The 20,463-nt window shown below is 37.9% G+C and overlaps 1 protein-coding gene across 1 annotated transcript in view; it reads right to left on the bottom strand.

The window, feature by feature from the left end:
- BTAF1 (B-TFIID TATA-box binding protein associated factor 1) overlaps window positions 1-20,463 on the bottom strand; it is a gene marked incomplete in the record, with an annotated part of 442,652 nt that overhangs the window by 206,532 nt on the left and 215,657 nt on the right. Inside the window, 1 exon segment of the mRNA XM_053692938.1 lies at window positions 13,654-13,743. Within this exon segment, the coding sequence (XP_053548913.1) occupies window positions 13,654-13,743 (90 nt within the window).

Here is a 20,463-nt window from a genome sequence, read left to right as displayed (position 1 = left end):
CAGACAGGACAGACTAACACTGAATTGCAACATACATTCGCTAACAGACTTAAAATCGAACAGTCATATATAGCAATGATGATTTCAGCTAGTGAGTATCATGAGACGATGGACATTACAAATAACCAAATATGTTTTAATGCAAGGAATTGTATTTGTTTATTGATCGAGTACAAGTTGTTATTATGCGCCACCAATCAAAAACCAGCAGAGACGAAGCCGCTCCAGGCTATCCTATCAAATGCATGCATTAGGATACGCCTCGAATGCACAGTGTCCTATTGGTGCGGTGAGGGGCGTTGTCAAAGGCCGAAGTGGATTGGTGGAGACAGTTTGTGTTAGCACTATATAAGAGGGTGGCACCCGGGCCTCGGTTTGCTCTTACACATTGATAAAGGCTGATTTACACAGCCGAAACGCGTTTGTGGAATTTGTAAGCACCTCGGTGCACATTTATATTGGTTTTAATTGCTGTCCCTTGTCCCTGTCACCTGAAGCCGAGGGAGCTGCTATCGGCCAGGAAACAGGGGGGCAAGGTGTACAGCGAGTTAGCGGGTACAATAAGGGGTGAATCCCCTTTATTATTTTAACTTTAAGTAATAAAAATTCAATTTTTTATATAACTAACATTAGTAGGAATGAGTGCTATATTAAACCCTTAACTTTAGGTTCTCTTACCTGTCAATCTCTACTCATACATATTTTAGGGTAGCACCGGATTCATTATCCATTTATTCCTCTATACACTATATCTAGTGCCAGTTCTCTAATCTTTAATCTTAAATAAACCCTTATCTAAACCATTCTGAAGAAACTGTAAAATTCTCGGTATTCTAAAAGAATGCCAAGAAAAATGATGAGAAAGACACCAAGAAATATAAGTCTTCCAGACTCTATAATATATCTCTCGAGATACAGATTTACGAGCCTGTAACATAGTATTAATCACGGAGTCAGAGAAACCTCTTTGACCAAGAATCAAGCGTTCAATCTCCATACCTTTAAATTTAAGGATTTCAGATCCGGATGGAAAAAAGGACCTTGCGACAGAAGGTCTGGTCTTAACGGAAGAGTCCATGGTTGGCAAGATGCCATCCGGACAAGATCCGCATACCAAAACCTGTGAGGCCATGCCGGAGCTATTAGCAGAACAAACGAGCATTCCCTCAGAATCTTGGAGATTACTCTTGGAAGAAGAACTAGAGGCGGAAAGATATAGGCAGGATGATACTTCCAAGGAAGTGATAATGCATCCACTGCCTCCGCCTGAGGATCCCGGGATCTGGACAGATACCTGGGAAGTTTCTTGTTTAGATGAGAGGCCATCAGATCTATCTCTGGGAGCCCCCACATTTGAACAATCTGAAGAAATACCTCTGGGTGAAGAGACCATTCGCCCGGATGCAACGTTTGGCGACTGAGATAATCCGCTTCCCAATTGTCTACACCTGGGATATGAACCGCAGAGATTAGACAGGAGCTGGATTCCGCCCAAACCAAAATTCGAGATACTTCTTTCATAGCCAGAGGACTGTGAGTCCCTCCTTGATGATTGATGTATGCCACAGTTGTGACATTGTCTGTCTGAAAACAAATGAACGATTCTCTCTTCAGAAGAGGCCAAAACTGAAGAGCTCTGAAAATTGCACGGAGTTCCAAAATATTGATCGGTAATCTCACCTCCTGAGATTCCCAAACTCCTTGTGCCGTCAGAGATCCCCACACAGCTCCCCAACCTGTGAGACTTGCATCTGTTGAAATTACAGTCCAGGTCGGAAGAACAAAAGAAGCCCCCTGAATTAAACGATGGTGATCTGTCCACCACGTTAGAGAGTGTCGAACAATCGGTTTTAAAGATATTAATTGATATATCTTCGTGTAATCCCTGCACCATTGGTTCAGCATACAGAGCTGAAGAGGTCGCATGTGAAAACGAGCAAAGGGGATCGCGTCCGATGCAGCAGTCATAAGACCTAGAATTTCCATGCATAAGGCTACCGAAGGGAATGATTGAGACTGAAGGTTTCGACAAGCTGTAATCAATTTTAGACGTCTCTTGTCTGTTAAAGACAGAGTCATGGACACTGAATCTATCTGGAAACCCAGAAAGGTTACCCTTGTTTGAGGAATCAAAGAACTTTTTGGTAAATTGATCCTCCAACCATGATCTTGAAGAAACAACACAAGTCGATTCGTATGAGACTCTGCTAAATGTAAAGACTGAGCAAGTACCAAGATATCGTCCAAATAAGGAAATACCACAATACCCTGTTCTCTGATTACAGACAGAAGGGCACCGAGAATCTTTGTGAAAATTCTTGGAGCTGTAGCAAGGCCAAACGGTAGAGCCACAAATTGGTAATGCTTGTCTAGAAAAGAGAATCTCAGGAACTGATAATGATCTGGATGAATCGGAATATGCAGATATGCATCCTGTAAATCTATTGTGGACATATAATTCCCTTGCTGAACAAAAGGCAATATAGTCCTTACAGTTACCATCTTGAACGTTGGTATCCTTACATAACGATTCAATAATTTTAGATCCAGAACTGGTCTGAAGGAATTCTCCTTCTTTGGTACAATGAAGAGATTTGAATAAAACCCCATCCCCTGTTCCGGAACTGGAACTGGCATAATTACTCCAGCCAACTCTAGATCTGAAACACAATTCAGAAATGCTTGAGCTTTCACTGGATTTACTGGGACACGGGAAAGAAAAAATCTCTTTGCAGGAGGTCTCATCTTGAAACCAATTCTGTACCCTTCTGAAACAATGTTCTGAATCCAAAGATTGTGAACAGAATTGATCCAAATTTCTTTGAAAAAACGTAACCTGCCCCCTACCAGCTGAACTGGAATGAGGGCCGTACCGTCATGTGAACTTAGAAGCAGGCTTTGCCTTTCTAGCAGGCTTGGATTTATTCCAGACTGGAGATGGTTTCCAAACTGAAACTGCTCCTGAGGACGAAGGATCAGGCTTTTGTTCTTTGTTGAAACGAAAGGAACGAAAACGATTGTTAGCCCTGTTTTTACCTTTAGATTTTCTATCCTGTGGTAAAAAAGTTCCTTTCCCACCAGTAACAGTTGAAATAATAGAATCCAACTGAGAACCAAATAATTTGTTTCCCTGGAAAGAAATGGAAAGTAGAGTTGATTTAGAAGCCATATCAGCATTCCAAGTCTTAAGCCATAAAGCTCTTCTGGCTAAGATAGCCAGAGACATAAACCTAACATCAACTCTAATAATATCAAAAATGGCATCACAGATAAAATTATTAGCATGCTGGAGAAGAATAATAATATCATGAGAATCACGATTTGTTACTTGTTGCGCTAGAGTTTCCAACCAAAAAGTTGAAGCTGCAGCAACATCAGCCAATGATATAGCAGGTCTAAGAAGATTACCTGAACACAGATAAGCTTTTCTTAGAAAAGATTCAATTTTTCTATCTAAAGGATCCTTAAACGAGGTACCATCTGACGTAGGAATGGTAGTACGTTTAGCAAGGGTAGAAATAGCCCCATCAACTTTAGGGATTTTGTCCCAAAATTCTAACCTGTCAGGCGGAACAGGATATAATTGCTTAAAACGTTTAGAAGGAGTAAATGAATTACCCAATTTATCCCATTCTTTGGAAATTACTGCAGAAATAGCATTAGGAACAGGAAAAACTTCTGGAATAACCGCAGGAGCTTTAAAAACCTTATCCAAACGTATAGAATTAGTATCAAGAGGACTAGAATCCTCTATTTCTAAAGCAATTAGTACTTCTTTAAGTAAAGAGCGAATAAATTCCATCTTAAATAAATATGAAGATTTATCAGCATCAATCTCTGAGATAGAATCCTCTGAACCAGAAGAGTCCAAAGAATCAGAATGATGGTGTTCATTTAAAAATTCATCTGTAGAGAGAGAAGATTTAAAAGACTTTTTACGTTTACTAGAAGGAGAAATAACAGACAAAGCCTTCTTTATGGATTCAGAAACAAAATCTCTTATGTTATCAGGAACATTCTGCACCTTAGATGTTGAGGGAACTGCAACAGGCAATGGTACATTACTAAAGGAAATATTATCTGCTTTAACAAGTTTGTCATGACAATTATTACAAACAACAGCTGGAGGAATAGCTACCAAAAGTTTACAGCAGATACACTTAGCTTTGGTAGATCCAGCAGGCAGTGATTTTCCTGTAGTATCTTCTGGCTCAGATGCAACGTGAGACATCTTGCAATATGTAAGAGAAAAAACAACATATAAAGCAAAATAGATCAAATTCCTTATAAGACAGTTTCAGGAATGGGAAAGAATGCCAAATATCAAGCTTCTAGCAACCAGAAGCAAATGAAAAATGAGACTGAAATAATGTGGAGACAAAAGCGACGCCCATATTTTTTAGCGCCAAATAAGATGCCCACATTATTTGGCGCCAAAAATGACGCCACATCCGGAACGCCAACATTTTTGGCGCAAAATAACGTCAAAAAATGACGCAACTTCCGGCGACACGTATGACGCCGGAAACGGAAAAGAATTTTTGCGCCAAAAAAGTCCGCGCCAAGAATGACGCAATAAAATGAAGCATTTTCAGCCCCCGCGAGCCTAACAGCCCACAGGGAAAAAAGTCAAATTTTTGAGGTAAGAAAAATATGATAATTCAATGCATAATCCCAAATATGAAACTGACTGTCTGAAAATAAGGAAAGTTGAACATTCTGAGTCAAGGCAAATAAATGTTTGAATACATATATTTAGAACTTTATAAATAAAGTGCCCAACCATAGCTTAGAGTGTCACAGAAAATAAGACTTACTTACCCCAGGACACTCATCTACATGTTTGTAGAAAGCCAAACCAGTACTGAAACGAGAATCAGTAGAGGTAATGGTAAATATAAGAGTATATCGTCGATCTGAAAAGGGAGGTAAGAGATGAATCTCTACGACCGATAACAGAGAACCTTATGAAATAGACCCCGTAGAAGGAGATCACTGCATTCAATAGGCAATACTCTCTTCACATCCCTCTGACATTCACTGCACGCTGAGAGGAAAACCGGGCTCCAACTTGCTGCGGAGCGCATATCAACGTAGAATCTAGCACAAACTTACTTCACCACCTCCCTTGGAGGCAAAGTTTGTAAAACTGATTTGTGGGTGTGGTGAGGGGTGTATTTATAGGCATTTTAAGGTTTGGGAAACTTTGCCCCTCCTGGTAGGAATGTATATCCCATACGTCACTAGCTCATGGACTCTTGTTAATTACATGAAAGAAATATTGTTTTCAGTTTTGTTGCATTTTTTGTTTTTCTATTTGCATATCTGTATGTTTTCAGTCTTGTTGCATAGTTTGTTTTTCTATTTGGGTGCAGTGTTATTTGTCACTCCCATTTTCTTCCCGCCCCGATTTTTCAAAACCAACAGCGCGCCTTTTTGTATCCCCTTCTGGGATACTACAGAAACTAAGAAAGAGGCTTCCTTGGGCCATGAAGCACCACTAGTGGACTACTGAAGACTGGAAGGTTTCATTACCCGATGAATCAAAATCATCAGTTCATTATAAATTGAATGTTAAACATACAGTATCTACATTATTACTTTTTTCTCCAATTGCTTATTTGTTAAAATGCTTTAATTTCAAAGTACACCAAGACTTTTTTTTTGACCGCTAGAGTACATCAATAGAATACAACAACTTAGCATTTGTGGGTTATTCATTTGCATTTTACTTTAAAAAAAAAAAAAAAAAGTAGCCATATTTGAAGGATTGTGCAACACTAAAGCACATCAAATCCAGCAATAGCTAATAAAGCTTAAAGGGAAACTAAGCCAATATTTTCTTTCATGATTCAGATAGATAGAGCACGCAGTTTTAAGCAACTTTCTAATTTACTCCTATTATCAATTTTTAGTCGTTCTCTTGCTATCTTTATTTGAAAAAGAAGGTATCTAAGCTAAGTAGCCAAACAATTTTGGTTCAGTACCCTGGACAGCACTTGCTTATTGGTGCTGTCCAATCAGCAAGGACAACCCAGGTTGTGAACCAAAAATGGGCCGGCTTCTAAACTTACATTCTTGCTTTTCAAATAAATAGAGCAAGAAAAATTGATAATAGGAGTAAATTAGAAAGTTGCTTAAAATTGCATGCTCTGAATCATGAAAGAAAAAATTTGGGTTTAGAGTCCCTTTAAATTTTTACATTTTAAGGCTCTAGGACTTTTTTTTAATTAATAATAAAATCTGTTAATGAACCCATAGGTACTTCAAGGGAATGCAGATAATGCATATATACACAAGAACGGAAAGGAAAAAAACAAACTGTGGACACTTTGTAGGTTTGCAAGAGCATATCGACAACTAGATCAGATAAAAAAATAAAAATAAAAAAAGGATGTCAAGGCTAAGGGAATGAGAGTCAATCTTCATCAAAAGGGGCACTATTGGAGCCATTTACTCTTAAGACACTTTTAAAGAGAAATGTGAGTAGTAAGTTAACACAATGGAGATAAAATATCTACCTTGTAAATCAATGAGCTCAGCACAGACTTGTTCTATATGGCTTGCTGCCCAATCAAAACGTTATTACATGAAAATGCACGCAATATGGCAGCACGGGCACAGTTTCCACAGAACTTCTGATTTCACTGCCACTGAAAACCACATCCCACTGTTTTCATAATTTCTGCACTGCCAATATCCCCTCAGATATACCTTGTCTTATTGCGTTTTGCTTTATTGCACTATGCAGATATTGCTCTTTTTACAAATAATGGGTTTGTGGCAACCCTGTGTTAAGGAAAGTCTATCAGCACCATTTGTAAACACATGTAAACACATATATACAACAAAGTAACACATATATACACACCACCAGCAAAAAACATAATTTATGTAAGAACTTACCTGATAAATTCATTTCTTTCATATTAACAAGAGTCCATGAGCTAGTGACGTATGGGATATACATTCCTACCAGGAGGGGCAAAGTTTCCCAAACCTTAAAATGCCTATAAATACACCCCTCACCACACCCACAAATCAGTTTAACGAATAGCCAAGAAGTGGGGTGATAAGAAAAAGTGCGAAGCATATAAAATAAGGAATTGGAATAATTGTGCTTTATACAAAAAAATCATAACCACCACAAAAAAGGGTGGGCCTCATGGACTCTTGTTAATATGAAAGAAATGAATTTATCAGGTAAGTTCTTACATAAATTATGTTTTCTTTCATGTAATTAACAAGAGTCCATGAGCTAGTGACGTATGGGATAATGACTACCCAAGATGTGGATCTTTCCACACAAGAGTCACTAGAGAGGGAGGGATAAAATAAAGACAGCCAATTCCTGCTGAAAATAATCCACACCCAAAATAAAGTTTAACAAAAAACATAAGCAGAAGATTCAAACTGAAACCGCTGCCTGAAGAACTTTTCTACCAAAAACTGCTTCAGAAGAAGAAAATACATCAAAATGGTAGAATTTAGTAAAAGTATGCAAAGAAGACCAAGTTGCTGCTTTGCAGATCTGGTCAACCGAAGCTTCATTCCTAAACGCCCAGGAAGAAGATACTGACCTAGTAGAATGAGCTGTAATTCTTTGAGGCGGAGTTTTAACCGACTCAACATAGGCAAGATGAATTAAAGATTTCAACCAAGATGCCAAAGAAATGGCAGAAGCTTTCTGGCCTTTCCTAGAACCGGAAAAGATAACAAATAGACTAGAAGTCTTACGGAAAGATTTCGTAGCTTCAACATAATATTTCAAAGCTCTAACAACATCCAAAGAATGCAATGATTTCTCCTTAGAATTCTTAGGATTAGGACATAATGAAGGAACCACAATTTCTCTACTAATGTTGTTGGAATTCACAACTTTAGGTAAAAATTCAAAAGAAGTTCGCAACACCGCCTTATCCTGATGAAAAATCAGAAAAGGAGACTCACACGAAAGAGCAGATAATTCAGAAACTCTTCTAGCAGAAGAGATGGCCAAAAGGAACAAAACTTTCCAAGAAAGTAATTTAATGTCCAATGAATGCATAGGTTCAAACGGAGGAGCTTGAAGAGCTCCCAGAACCAAATTCAAACTCCAAGGAGGAGAAATTGACTTAATGACAGGTTTTATACGAACCAAAGCTTGTACAAAACAATGAATATCAGGAAGAATAGCAATCTTTCTGTGAAAAAGAACAGAAAGAGCAGAGATTTGTCCTTTCAAAGAACTTGCGGACAAACCCTTATCCAAACCATCCTGAAGAAATTGTAAAATTCTCGGTATTCTAAAAGAATGCCAAGAAAAATGATGAGAAAGACACCATGAAATATAAGTCTTCCAGACTCTATAATATATCTCTCGAGATACAGATTTACGAGCCTGTAACATAGTATTAATCACGGAGTCAGAGAAACCTCTATGACCAAGAATCAAGCGTTCAATCTCCATACCTTTAAATTTAAGGATTTCAGATCCGGATGGAAAAAAGGACCTTGTGACAGAAGGTCTGGTCTTAACGGAAGAGTCCATGGCTGGCAAGATGCCATCCGGACAAGATCCGCATACCAAAACCTGTGAGGCCATGCCGGAGCTATTAGCAGAACAAACGAGCATTCCCTCAGAATCTTGGAGATTACTCTTGGAAGAAGAACTAGAGGCGGAAAGATATAGGCAGGATGATACTTCCAAGGAAGTGATAATGCATCCACTGCCTCCGCCTGAGGATCCCGGGATCTGGACAGATACCTGGGAAGTTTCTTGTTTAGATGAGAGGCCATCAGATCTATCTCTGGGAGCCCCCACAATTGAACAATCTGAAGAAATACCTCTGGGTGAAGAGACCATTCGCCCGGATGCAACGTTTGGCGACTGAGATAATCCGCTTCCCAATTGTCTACACCTGGGATATGAACCGCAGAGATTAGACAGGAGCTGGATTCCGCCCAAACCAAAATTCGAGATACTTCTTTCATAGCCAGAGGACTGTGAGTCCCTCCTTGATGATTGATGTATGCCACAGTTGTGACATTGTCTGTCTGAAAACAAATGAACGATTCTCTCTTCAGAAGAGGCCAAAACTGAAGAGCTCTGAAAATTGCACGGAGTTCCAAAATATTGATCGGTAATCTCACCTCCTGAGATTCCCAAACTCCTTGTGCCGTCAGAGATCCCCACACAGCTCCCCAACCTGTGAGACTTGCATCTGTTGAAATTACAGTCCAGGTCGGAAGAACAAAAGAAGCCCCCTGAATTAAACGATGGTGATTTGTCCACCACGTTAGAGAGTGTCGAACAATCGGTTTTAAAGATATTAATTGAGATATCTTCGTGTAATCCCTGCACCATTGGTTCAGCATACAGAGCTGAAGAGGTCGCATGTGAAAACGAGCAAAGGGGATCGCGTCCGATGCAGCAGTCATAAGACCTAGAATTTCCATGCATAAGGCTACCGAAGGGAATGATTGTGACTGAAGGTTTCGACAAGCTGTAATCAATTTTAGACGTCTCTTGTCTGTTAAAGACAGAGTCATGGACACTGAATCTATCTGGAAACCCAGAAAGGTTACCCTTGTTTGAGGAATCAAAGAACTTTTTGGTAAATTGATCCTCCAACCATGATCTTGAAGAAACAACACAAGTCGATTCGTATGAGACTCTGCTAAATGTAAAGACGGAGCAAGTACCAAGATATCGTCCAAATAAGGAAATACCACAATACCCTGTTCTCTGATTACAGACAGAAGGGCACCGAGAATCTTTGTGAAAATTCTTGGAGCTGTAGCAAGGCCAAACGGTAGAGCCACAAATTGGTAATGCTTGTCTAGAAAAGAGAATCTCAGGAACTGAATGATCTGGATGAATCGGAATATGCAGATATGCATCCTGTAAATCTATTGTGGACATATAATTCCCTTGCTGAACAAAAGGCAATATAGTCCTTACAGTTACCATCTTGAACGTTGGTATCCTTACATAACGATTCAATAATTTTAGATCCAGAACTGGTCTGAAGGAATTCTCCTTCTTTGGTACAATGAAGAGATTTGAATAAAACCCCATCCCCTGTTCCGGAACTGGAACTGACATAATTACTCCAGCCAACTCTAGATCTGAAACACAATTCAGAAATGCTTGAGCTTTCACTGGATTTACTGGGACATGGGAAAGAAAAAATCTCTTTGCAGGAGGTCTCATCTTGAAACCAATTCTGTACCCTTCTGAAACAATGTTCTGAATCCAAAGATTGTGAACAGATTTGATCCAAATTTCTTTGAAAAAACGTAACCTGCCCCCTACCAGCTGAACTGGAATGAGGGCCGTACCTTCATGTGAACTTAGAAGCAGGCTTTGCCTTTCTAGCAGGCTTGGATTTATTCCAGACTGGAGATGGTTTCCAAACTGAAACTGCTCCTGAGGACGAAGGATCAGACTTTTGTTCTTTGTTGAAACGAAAGGAACGAAAACGATTGTTAGCCCTGTTTTTACCTTTAGATTTTTTATCCTGTGGTAAAAAAGTTCCTTTCCCACCAGTAACAGTTGAAATAATAGAATCCAACTGAGAACCAAATAATTTGTTTCCCTGGAAAGAAATGGAAAGTAGAGTTGATTTAGAAGCCATATCAGCATTCCAAGTCTTAAGCCATAAAGCTCTTCTGGCTAAGATAGCCAGAGACATAAATCTAACATCAACTCTAATAATATCAAAAATGGCATCACAGATGAAATTATTAGCATGCTGGAGAAGAATAATAATATCATGAGAATCACGATTTGTTACTTGTTGCGCTAGAGTTTCCAACCAAAAAGTTGAAGCTGCAGCAACATCAGCCAATGATATAGCAGGTCTAAGAAGATTACCTGAACATAGATAAGCTTTTCTTAGAAAAGATTCAATTTTTCTATCTAAAGGATCCTTAAACGAGGTACCATCTGACGTAGGAATGGTAGTACGTTTAGCAAGGGTAGAAATAGCCCCATCAACTTTAGGGATTTTGTCCCAAAATTCTAACCTGTCAGGCGGAACAGGATATAATTGCTTAAAACGTTTAGAAGGAGTAAATGAATTACCCAATTTATCCCATTCCTTAGCAATTACTGCAGAAATAGCATTAGGAACAGGAAAGACTTCTGGAATAACCGCAGGAGCTTTAAAAACCTTATCCAAACGTATAGAATTAGTATCAAGAGGACTAGAATCCTCTATTTCTAAAGCAATTAGTACTTCTTTAAGTAAAGAGCGAATAAATTCCATCTTAAATAAATATGAAGATTTATCAGCATCAATCTCTGAGACAGAATCCTCTGAACTAGAAGAGTCCAAAGAAACAGAATGATGGTGTTCATTTAAAAATTCATCTGTAGAGAGAGAAGATTTAAAAGACTTTTTACGTTTACTAGAAGGAGAAATAACAGACAAAGCCTTCTTTATGGATTCAGAAACAAAATCTCTTATGTTATCAGGAACATTCTGCACCTTAGATGTTGAGGGAACTGCAACAGGCAATGGTACATCACTAAAGGAAATATTATCTGCTTTAACAAGTTTGTCATGACAATTAATACAAACAACAGCTGGAGAAATAGCTACCAAAAGTTTACAGCAGATACACTTAGCTTTGGTAGATCCAGCAGGCAGTGGTTTTCCTGTAGTATCTTCTGGCTCAGATGCAACGTGAGACATCTTGCAATATGTAAGAGAAAAAACAACATATAAAGCAAAATAAATCAAATTCCTTATAAGACAGTTTCAGGAATGGGAAAAAAATGCCAAACATCAAGCTTCTAGCAACCAGAAGCAAATGAAAATGAGACTGAAATAATGTGGAGACAAAAGCGACGCCCATATTTTTTGGCGCCAAATAAGACGCCCACATTATTTGGCGCCTAAATGCTTTTGGCGCCAAAAATGACGCCACATCCGGAACGCCGACATTTTTGGCGCAAAATAACGTCAAAAAATGACGCAACTTCCGGCGACACGTATGACGCCGGAAACGGAAATGAATTTTTGCGCCAAAAAAATCCGCGCCAAAAATGACGCAATAAAATGAAGCATTTTCAGCCCCCGCGAGCCTAACAGCCCACAGGGAAAAAAGTCAAATTTTTGAGGTAAGACAAAATATGATAATTTAAAGCATAATCCCAAATATGAAACTGACTGTCTGGAAATAAGGAAAGTTGAACATTCTGAGTCAAGGCAAATAAATGTTTGAATACATATATTTAGAACTTTATAAATAAAGTGCCCAACCATAGCTTAGAGTGTCACAGAAAATAAGACTTACTTACCCCAGGACACTCATCTACATGTTTGTAGAAAGCCAAACCAGTACTGAAACGAGAATCAGTAGAGGAAATGGTAAATATAAGAGTATATCGTCGATCTGAAAAGGGAGGTAAGAGATGAATCTCTACGACCGATAACAGAGAACCTTATGAAATAGACCCCGTAGAAGGAGATCACTGCATTCAATAGGCAATACTCTCCTCACATCCCTCTGACATTCACTGCACGCTGAGAGGAAAACCGGGCTCCAACTTGCTGCGGAGCGCATATCAACGTAGAATCTAGCACAAACTTACTTCACCACCTCCCTTGGAGGCAAAGTTTGTAAAACTGATTTGTGGGTGTGGTGAGGGGTGTATTTATAGGCATTTTAAGGTTTGGGAAACTTTGCCCCTCCTGGTAGGAATGTATATCCCATACGTCACTAGCTCATGGACTCTTGTTAATTACATGAAAGAAATATTATGAGTCACTGAAGGCTCAGATGATGGTTAGCATTTTTTAGCAATAAAGTATTTTTTTTTTTTTCATTTGAGTGCTAAAGACGGCTCAGTAAAAAATAGTAAAAAACAAAAAAAACTTAAATCCAGCTTAGCTCTCAAAGGGTTAGGGTATATACACACTTGATAGGTGTTTTTGCACACTTGATAGACTAAAGTATGGTGTAAGTACAACTTTTATATGAACTAGGAAAAAAAATAAAAAATGAGTGTGCTGTATTTGCTTTATTGTCGTGGTCTGCAACCAAACCTGCAGTATCTTCTAAGTATGCCTGCATTCTTAACATTGACACTGGCAATCTGCAAACTTTGTCTGTGTGCGCCCGGTCCCGCGCGTCTGCGTACGTACATTTTTTTTTTTTACACACACACTGTAGATATGTATACACACACAGTAGTGATGCTGTTCTTAGTTAGATTAGAAGTGCTTTAGACAGGAATTTTTTTATCATTGTCTCTGCAAACTGCACTTGGGACTCAGCTAATACTGAACACATGACCAGGCTTCCTGCTCTTAGTGTATTCAGCATCAGATATTCGCTTCCTGCTCCACCCAAAACTACAGTTATCTTACATATTTAGAGAAAAAAAATAAAAAAAAAAAGTGTCAAATGCATAAAGATAAGAAGTTTCAAATTCATAAAAAAATTTAATATGTTAAAGAAATACTCTTACTCCTTTAACATTATCTAAAATGTTTAACACAGAATAATTATGTTCATTAGGTGATTTATGTAAATAAACTTTAAAACTAAATTTTAGTGAAATCAGCATACAAAGATCTTTCTAAAGGAATTCAAAAACACAATGTTAAAACCACATTATACTGAAAGACAGGAGGCTTCATATTTTGCATGAAATCTTACCTCTTCAACTGGGCAATCAGCAACTCTGCCACCACTTCTGCCATGCACTTTGAGAATTTCCCTGAGTCCAGTGCCAGCACCATGGCGGACCTGATCGAAAACCAGAAGATGATTAATAATAAAATTATATTTAGAAATACAGTCAGCCACAAATGTCAAGAAGCCTTATTTTAAAGGAAAACTGCTGCCAGTGCTAGACACATGTATGCTCCCGGGCTACTACGTAAATTTACTCTACAAAGGATACCAAAAGAACAAAGGAAAACAATTTATGTAAGAACTTACCTGATAAATTAATTTCTTTTATATTGGCAAGAGTCCATGAGCTAGTGACGTATGGGATATACAATCCTACCAGGAGGGGGCAAAGTATCCCAAACCTCAAAATACCTATAAATACACCCCTCACCACACCCACAATTCAGTTTAACGAATAGCCAAGTAGTGGGGTGAAAAAATAAGGTAAAAAAGTATACAAAAAGAGGAACTGGAAATATAATTGTGCTTTTATACAAAAATCATAACCACCATAAAAAGGGTGGGCCTCATGGACTCTTGCCAATATGAAAGAAATTAATTTATCAGGTAAGTTCTTACATAAATTATGTTTTCTTTCATGTAATTGGCAAGAGTCCATGAGCTAGTGAGGTATGGGATAGTAATACCCAAGATTTGAAAGACCAAAGAAGAGACACTAGAAAGGGGGGGATAAAATAAAAACAGCTATTTCCACTGAAAAAATTAAATCCACAAATTTCACATAAATTTCAAGAAAAGAAAAAAAAAACTTAAATGGACATGAAACTCAAAATTTCATGACTCAGATAGAGAATAAATATTTAACAAATTTCTAATTTACTTCTATTATCTAATTTGTTTTATTTTCTTGGTATCATTTGTTGAAGGAGCAGCAATGCACTAATGGTTTCTAACTGAACACATGGGTGAGCCAATGACAATCAATATGTATGTATGTATGTATGTATGTGTGTATGTGTGTGTGTGTATATATATATATATATATATATATATATATATATATATATATATATATATATATATATATATATATATATATATATATAGCCAGCCACCAATCAGCAGCTAGAATCTATGTTTTTTGCTGCTCCTAAGCTTACCTAGATAAAACTTTCAGCAAAGGATAACAAGAAAAGTAAGCAAATTAAATAGAAGTAAACTGTATACTCTATATGAATCATGAAATACATTTTTTAGGTTTCATGTCCCTTTAAAACATAAGCAGAAGAATCAAACTGAGACAGCTGCCTCAAGAACTTTTCTACCAAAGACTGCTTCAGAAGAAGCAAATGCATCAAAATGGTAAAATTTAGTAAATGTATGCCAAGACGACCAAGTTGCTGCTTTGCAAATCTGATCAACCGAAGCTTCATTCTTAAAAACCCAAGAAGTGGCGACTGATCTAGTAGAATAAGCTGTAATTCTCTGAGGCAGAGACTGTCTCGCCTCCAAATAAGCCTTGTGAATCAAAAGCTTTAACCAAGATGCCAAAGAAATGGCAGAGGCTTTCTGACCTTTCCTAGGAGCAGAAAAAACAAATAGACAAGAAATTTTCCTGAAACCTTTAGTAGCTTCGACATAATATTTCAAAGCTCTTATAACATCCAAAGAATGTAAAGATCTTTCAAGAGAATTCTTAGGATTAGGACACAAGGAAGGAACAACAATTTCCCTACCAATGTTGTTAGAATTCAAAAACTCTTCTAGCTGAAGAAATAGCCAAAAGAAAACACTTTCCAAGAAAGTAGTTTAATATCCAAAGAATGCATAGGCTCAAAAGGAGGAGCCTGCAAAGTCTTCAAAACCAAATTAAGACTCCAAGGAGGAGAGATTGATTTAATAACAGGCTTAATACGAATCAAAGCCTGAACAAAACAGTGCATATCAGGAAGTTTAGCAATATTTCTATGAAATAAACAGAAAGAGCAGAGATTTATCCCTTCAAAATATTTGCAAACAAGCCTTTATCCAAACCATCCTGAAGAAACTAAAATTCTAGGAATTCTAAAAGAATGCCAAGAGAATTTATGAAACACCACCATGAAATATAGGCTTTCCAAACCCGATAATTCTTCCTTGAAAAAGACTTACGAGCCTGGAGCATAGTATTAATCACTGAGTCAGAGAAACCTCTATGACTAAGCGTTCAATTTCCATACCTTCAAATTTAGCGATTTGAGACCCTGATGGAAAAACGGCCCTTGAGACATCCGGACAAGATACGCATACCAAAACCTGTGAGGCCATGCTGGTGCTATCAGAAACACATGCGATTGTTCCATTATGATCTTGGAGATCACCCTTGGAAGAAGAACTAGAGGCGGAAAAATGTAAGCAGGTTGGTAAAACCAAGAAACTTTACGCATCCACCATCTCCGCCTGAGGATCCCTGGAGCTGGAAAGGTACATGGGAAGCCATCAGATCTATTTCGGGAAGACCCTACATCTGTACAATCTGACAAAATACATCTGGATGGAGAGACCACTCCCCTGGATGTAAAGACTGACGACTGAGATAATCCGCTTCCCAATTGTCTACACCTGGGATATGTAATTGCAGAAATTAGACAGGAGTTGGATTACGCCCAAGAAAGTATCCGAGATACTTCTTTCATTGCTAAAGGACTGCGAGTCCCACCCTGATTGACATATGCCACAGTTGTGATATTGTCTGTCTGAAAACTAATGAATGATTCTCTCTTTAATAGCGGCCAAGCCTGAAGAGCCTTGAAAATAGCACAGAGTTCTAAAATATTGATTGGTAAACTCCTTGTGCTGTCAGAGACCACCAAACAGCTCCCCAACCTGTGAGACATGCATCTGTTGAAATCATAGTCCAGAAAGGACAAACAAAACAGGCCCCTTGAAGAATCCGATGATGGTCTAACCACCAAGTCAGAGAGAGTCGAGTGTTGGGATCTAAGGATATCAATTGTGATATCCGAGTATAATCCCTGCACCATTGATTCAGCATGCAAAGCTGCCGAGGTCTCTTATGAAAACGAGCAAAGGGGATCGCGTCCAATGCTGCAGTCATGAGACCTAAAACTTCCATGCACATAGCCACTGAAGGGAATGATCAAGACTGAAGTTGGTTTCAACCTGTGCAAACCTTCAAACGTCTCTTGTGTGTTAAAGACAGTCATGGACACAATCTATCAGGAAACCTAAAAAGGTGACCCTTGGTTGGAGGATCAATTTACCAGAGAGTTAATCGATTCCTCAGACATTTCTTTGAAGAAACAACACAAGTTGATTTGTGTGAGATTCTGCTAAATGAAAAGATTAAGCCAGTACCAAGATATCGTCCAAATAAGGAAATACCGCAATACCCTGCTCTCTGAATACAGATAGAAGGGCACCGAGAACTTTCGAAAAGATTCTTGGAGCTGTCGCTAGGCCAAATGGAAGAGCAACAAATTGGTAATGCTTGTCTAGAAAAGAGAATCTCAGAAACAGATAGTGGTCTGGATGAATCAGAATGTGAAGATATGCATCCTGTAAGTCTATTGAGGACATGTAATCACCTTGCTAAATAAAAGGCAGAATAGTCCTTATAGTCACCATCTTGAAAGTTGGTACTCTTACATATTGATTCAAAAACTTCAGATCCAGAACTGGTCTGAATGAATTTTCCTTCTTCGGGACAATGAATAGATTTGAATAAAAACCCAGACCATGTTGCAGAAGGGGAACTGGTACAATTACTCCTGAAAGCTCCAGATCTGAAACACTTAAGAAAAGTCTGAGCTTTAACAGGATTTGTTGGAACTTGAGAGAGAAAAAAAAATCTTCTCACAGGAGGTCTTATTCTGAAACCTATTCGATACCCCTGAGAAAAAAATATTCTGAATCCAATTATTCTGAATGGAACCTGCCCAAATGTCTTGAAATAATTTCAATCTGCACCCCACCAGTAGAACTGGATTGAGAGCCGCACCTTCATGCAGTCTTGGGGGCTGGCTTTGGTTTCTTATAAGACTTGGATTTATTCCAACTCGAAGATGGCTTCCAATTGGAGCCAGAGTCCTTAGGGGAAGGAGTGGTTTTCTGTTCTCTATTCTGAAGAAAGGAACGAAACCGATTAGAAGCTTTAGATTTACCCTTAGACTTTATCTTGGGGCAAAAAAACTCCCTTCCCCCCACTAATAGTGGAAATATAATCCAACTGGGAACCAAACAAATAATTACCCTGGAATGAATGATAGCAACCTAGATTTAGATGCCATGTCAGCATTCCATGATTTGAGCCATAAAGCTCTTCTAGAATTTAAACTTTTACTGGATTTATTATCAAGAGGAAAAGACTCCTCAATATCCAAAGTTATCAACACTTAACAAGGAACGAATATACACTCAATCTTAAAAAGATAAAATGATTTATCAGTGTCAATGTCTGAAGTAGGATCTTCTGAGTCAGCGAGATCCTCATCAGAGGTGGCTATATCAGTATGTTGTCGGTCATTACAAATTTCATCAGAAGTATGAGAAGTTTTAAAAGACCTTTTACGTTTATTTGAAGGCAGAATAGTAGACATAGCCTTCTGTATCGCATCAACAATATAATTTTTTAATATCAACAGGGATATCATGTACTTTAGATGTTGAAGGAACAACAGATACTGTACTAGCACTAATATAAACCTTTTCTGCATGCAAAAGCTTATCATGACAACGGTTACATACTACAGCTGGAGATACAATCTCCACTAGCTTACAACAGATACACTTAGCTTTGGTAGAACCGTGTTCAGGCAGCATGGTTCCTACAGCAGCTTATGAGACAGGATCAGATTTAGACATCTTGTAAAATATAAAAGAAAAAATAACATTTAAACAAAAATATATCTTATTTCCACATATAGCAGTTTCAGGAATGGGAAAAAATGCAAATGCTAAAATTGACAAAAAAGCAAATAGCATAGCCCTCTGAGCATAAAGAAGGCAAGGAGCATATAGGAAGTGGGGTAAAATAAAACTAAATTTTTTTGGCACCAAGTATGACACACAGTGCAAAAGTATATAAAAAATTTTGCGCCAACAAACATCCGGAAATGATGCAACACGCGTCATAACAAACACAACTTTGCACCAAACAACCTGGCGTCAACTAAGACACAGGAAATGATGAACTTGCGTCAAAAATTCTAGCGCCAAGAATGACGCAATAAATAACATTTTGTGCCCTTGCAAGCCTAATTTGCCCGCAAATTTTTTTAAAAGAAAAAAAAAGTCAAATTTGAAGAAAAAAAAAAAAAAAAAAAAAGACTATACCCCAGTTAAGACAAAAACTTAATAAAACATGATTCCCATATTGAAACTGCCAGACTGCAAAGGGAAATACACATAGACCTGACTCATGGCAAATATAAGTAAACATATATATTTCGAATATTATATAAATACATAAAGCTAACCATAGCTGAGAGTGTATTAAAATGATACAAAAGACACCCATCCACATATAGCAGATAGCCAAACCAGTACTGAAAACTATCAGCAGAGTTAATGTTATAAGAGTATATCGTCAATCTGAAAAGGGAGGTAGGAGATGAATCCCTACAACCGATAAGAGAACCCTTGAAAAGATTTCCCGTGAGGGAAATCATAAAAAAAAATAAAAAATCAATAGACGATACTCTCTTCACATCCCTCTGACAAACACTGTACTCTGAGAGTAATTAGGATTCAGAATGCTTAGAAGCTCTTATCATAGTAGAGAACAAAAAAAATCAAGCACAAACTTACTTCACCACTTCCATAGGAGGCAAAGTTTGCTAAACTAAAAATTGTGGGTGTGGTGAGGGGTGTGTTTATAGGCATTTTGAGGTTTGGGAAACTTTGGCCCTCCTGGTAGGATTGTATATCCCATACGTCACTAGCTCATGGACTCTTGCCAATTCCATGAAAGAAATGTTTATTTTTAAATGCATGTTCTGCCTAAAACATGAATATTTTTTGACTTTACAGTTCTTTTAAATAGTTTTGTCAAGTTATAGTAGTCTTAAATAGAACTAGTATTGAACATGTAAAAAATAAAAAAATATATAACAACAACTTGGGTTACCTAAACCAAGAACATAAAAAGGAGCACATTTGTATTAGAATATATTAATATAGTAGTACAGTGTGTTAAAGTTTGATAAAAAGTTTTAAACATTTTTCAGTTGATATATATATTATATATACTTTTTAATGAGGAAATGTTTTTTTTTTTTTGGGGGGGGGGGTTTAAATGCCAGAGTTTAAGTAAATTAAATATTCGGCTCCCCACTGGTACTTTTATTTGCTTCGTATGAAGACCACTGTTAAATATACTTCCAATTTTAGGACCGATAATCCAGGTCACCTGATTTCAATCAAAACCAGCAACAGAGCAGAGGATGAAGACAGCATTGTCCTTCAAGAATACAGCTGTGGAGTTGCTGGTTTTAAATATACTTTCGCCTTATTGATAACCTATGTAAAAATTGAAGGATAATTGGCAGATCAGTCTGGAGCAAAATCAAATAAAAAGCACCGCTGTTGAACCAAATATTTAATCTGGGAGTTATACATCAAGTATTTACACTATATTTTGCGTTCCACTGAGCCCATCGATATATTAAACATCTACTTCCTTGACTGAATAAGGTAACTGCAGCCAATCGGTGGATAGTTCCAGTTGATTGTTGGAACCAGATACGTGACCATCAAGAAGTGAAGTCAGAATTACAGTTATTACAAAGCTGCAGCAGAGTTAGATTGTTTTTAAGCCGGAGGGAGGTATGG

This window comes from Bombina bombina, chromosome 9 (assembly GCF_027579735.1).
Source record: "Bombina bombina isolate aBomBom1 chromosome 9, aBomBom1.pri, whole genome shotgun sequence".
Taxonomy (NCBI): domain Eukaryota; kingdom Metazoa; phylum Chordata; class Amphibia; order Anura; family Bombinatoridae; genus Bombina; species Bombina bombina.
Note: the sequence above shows the minus strand (reverse complement) of the source record. Positions and strands in the feature narration are given on the sequence as shown.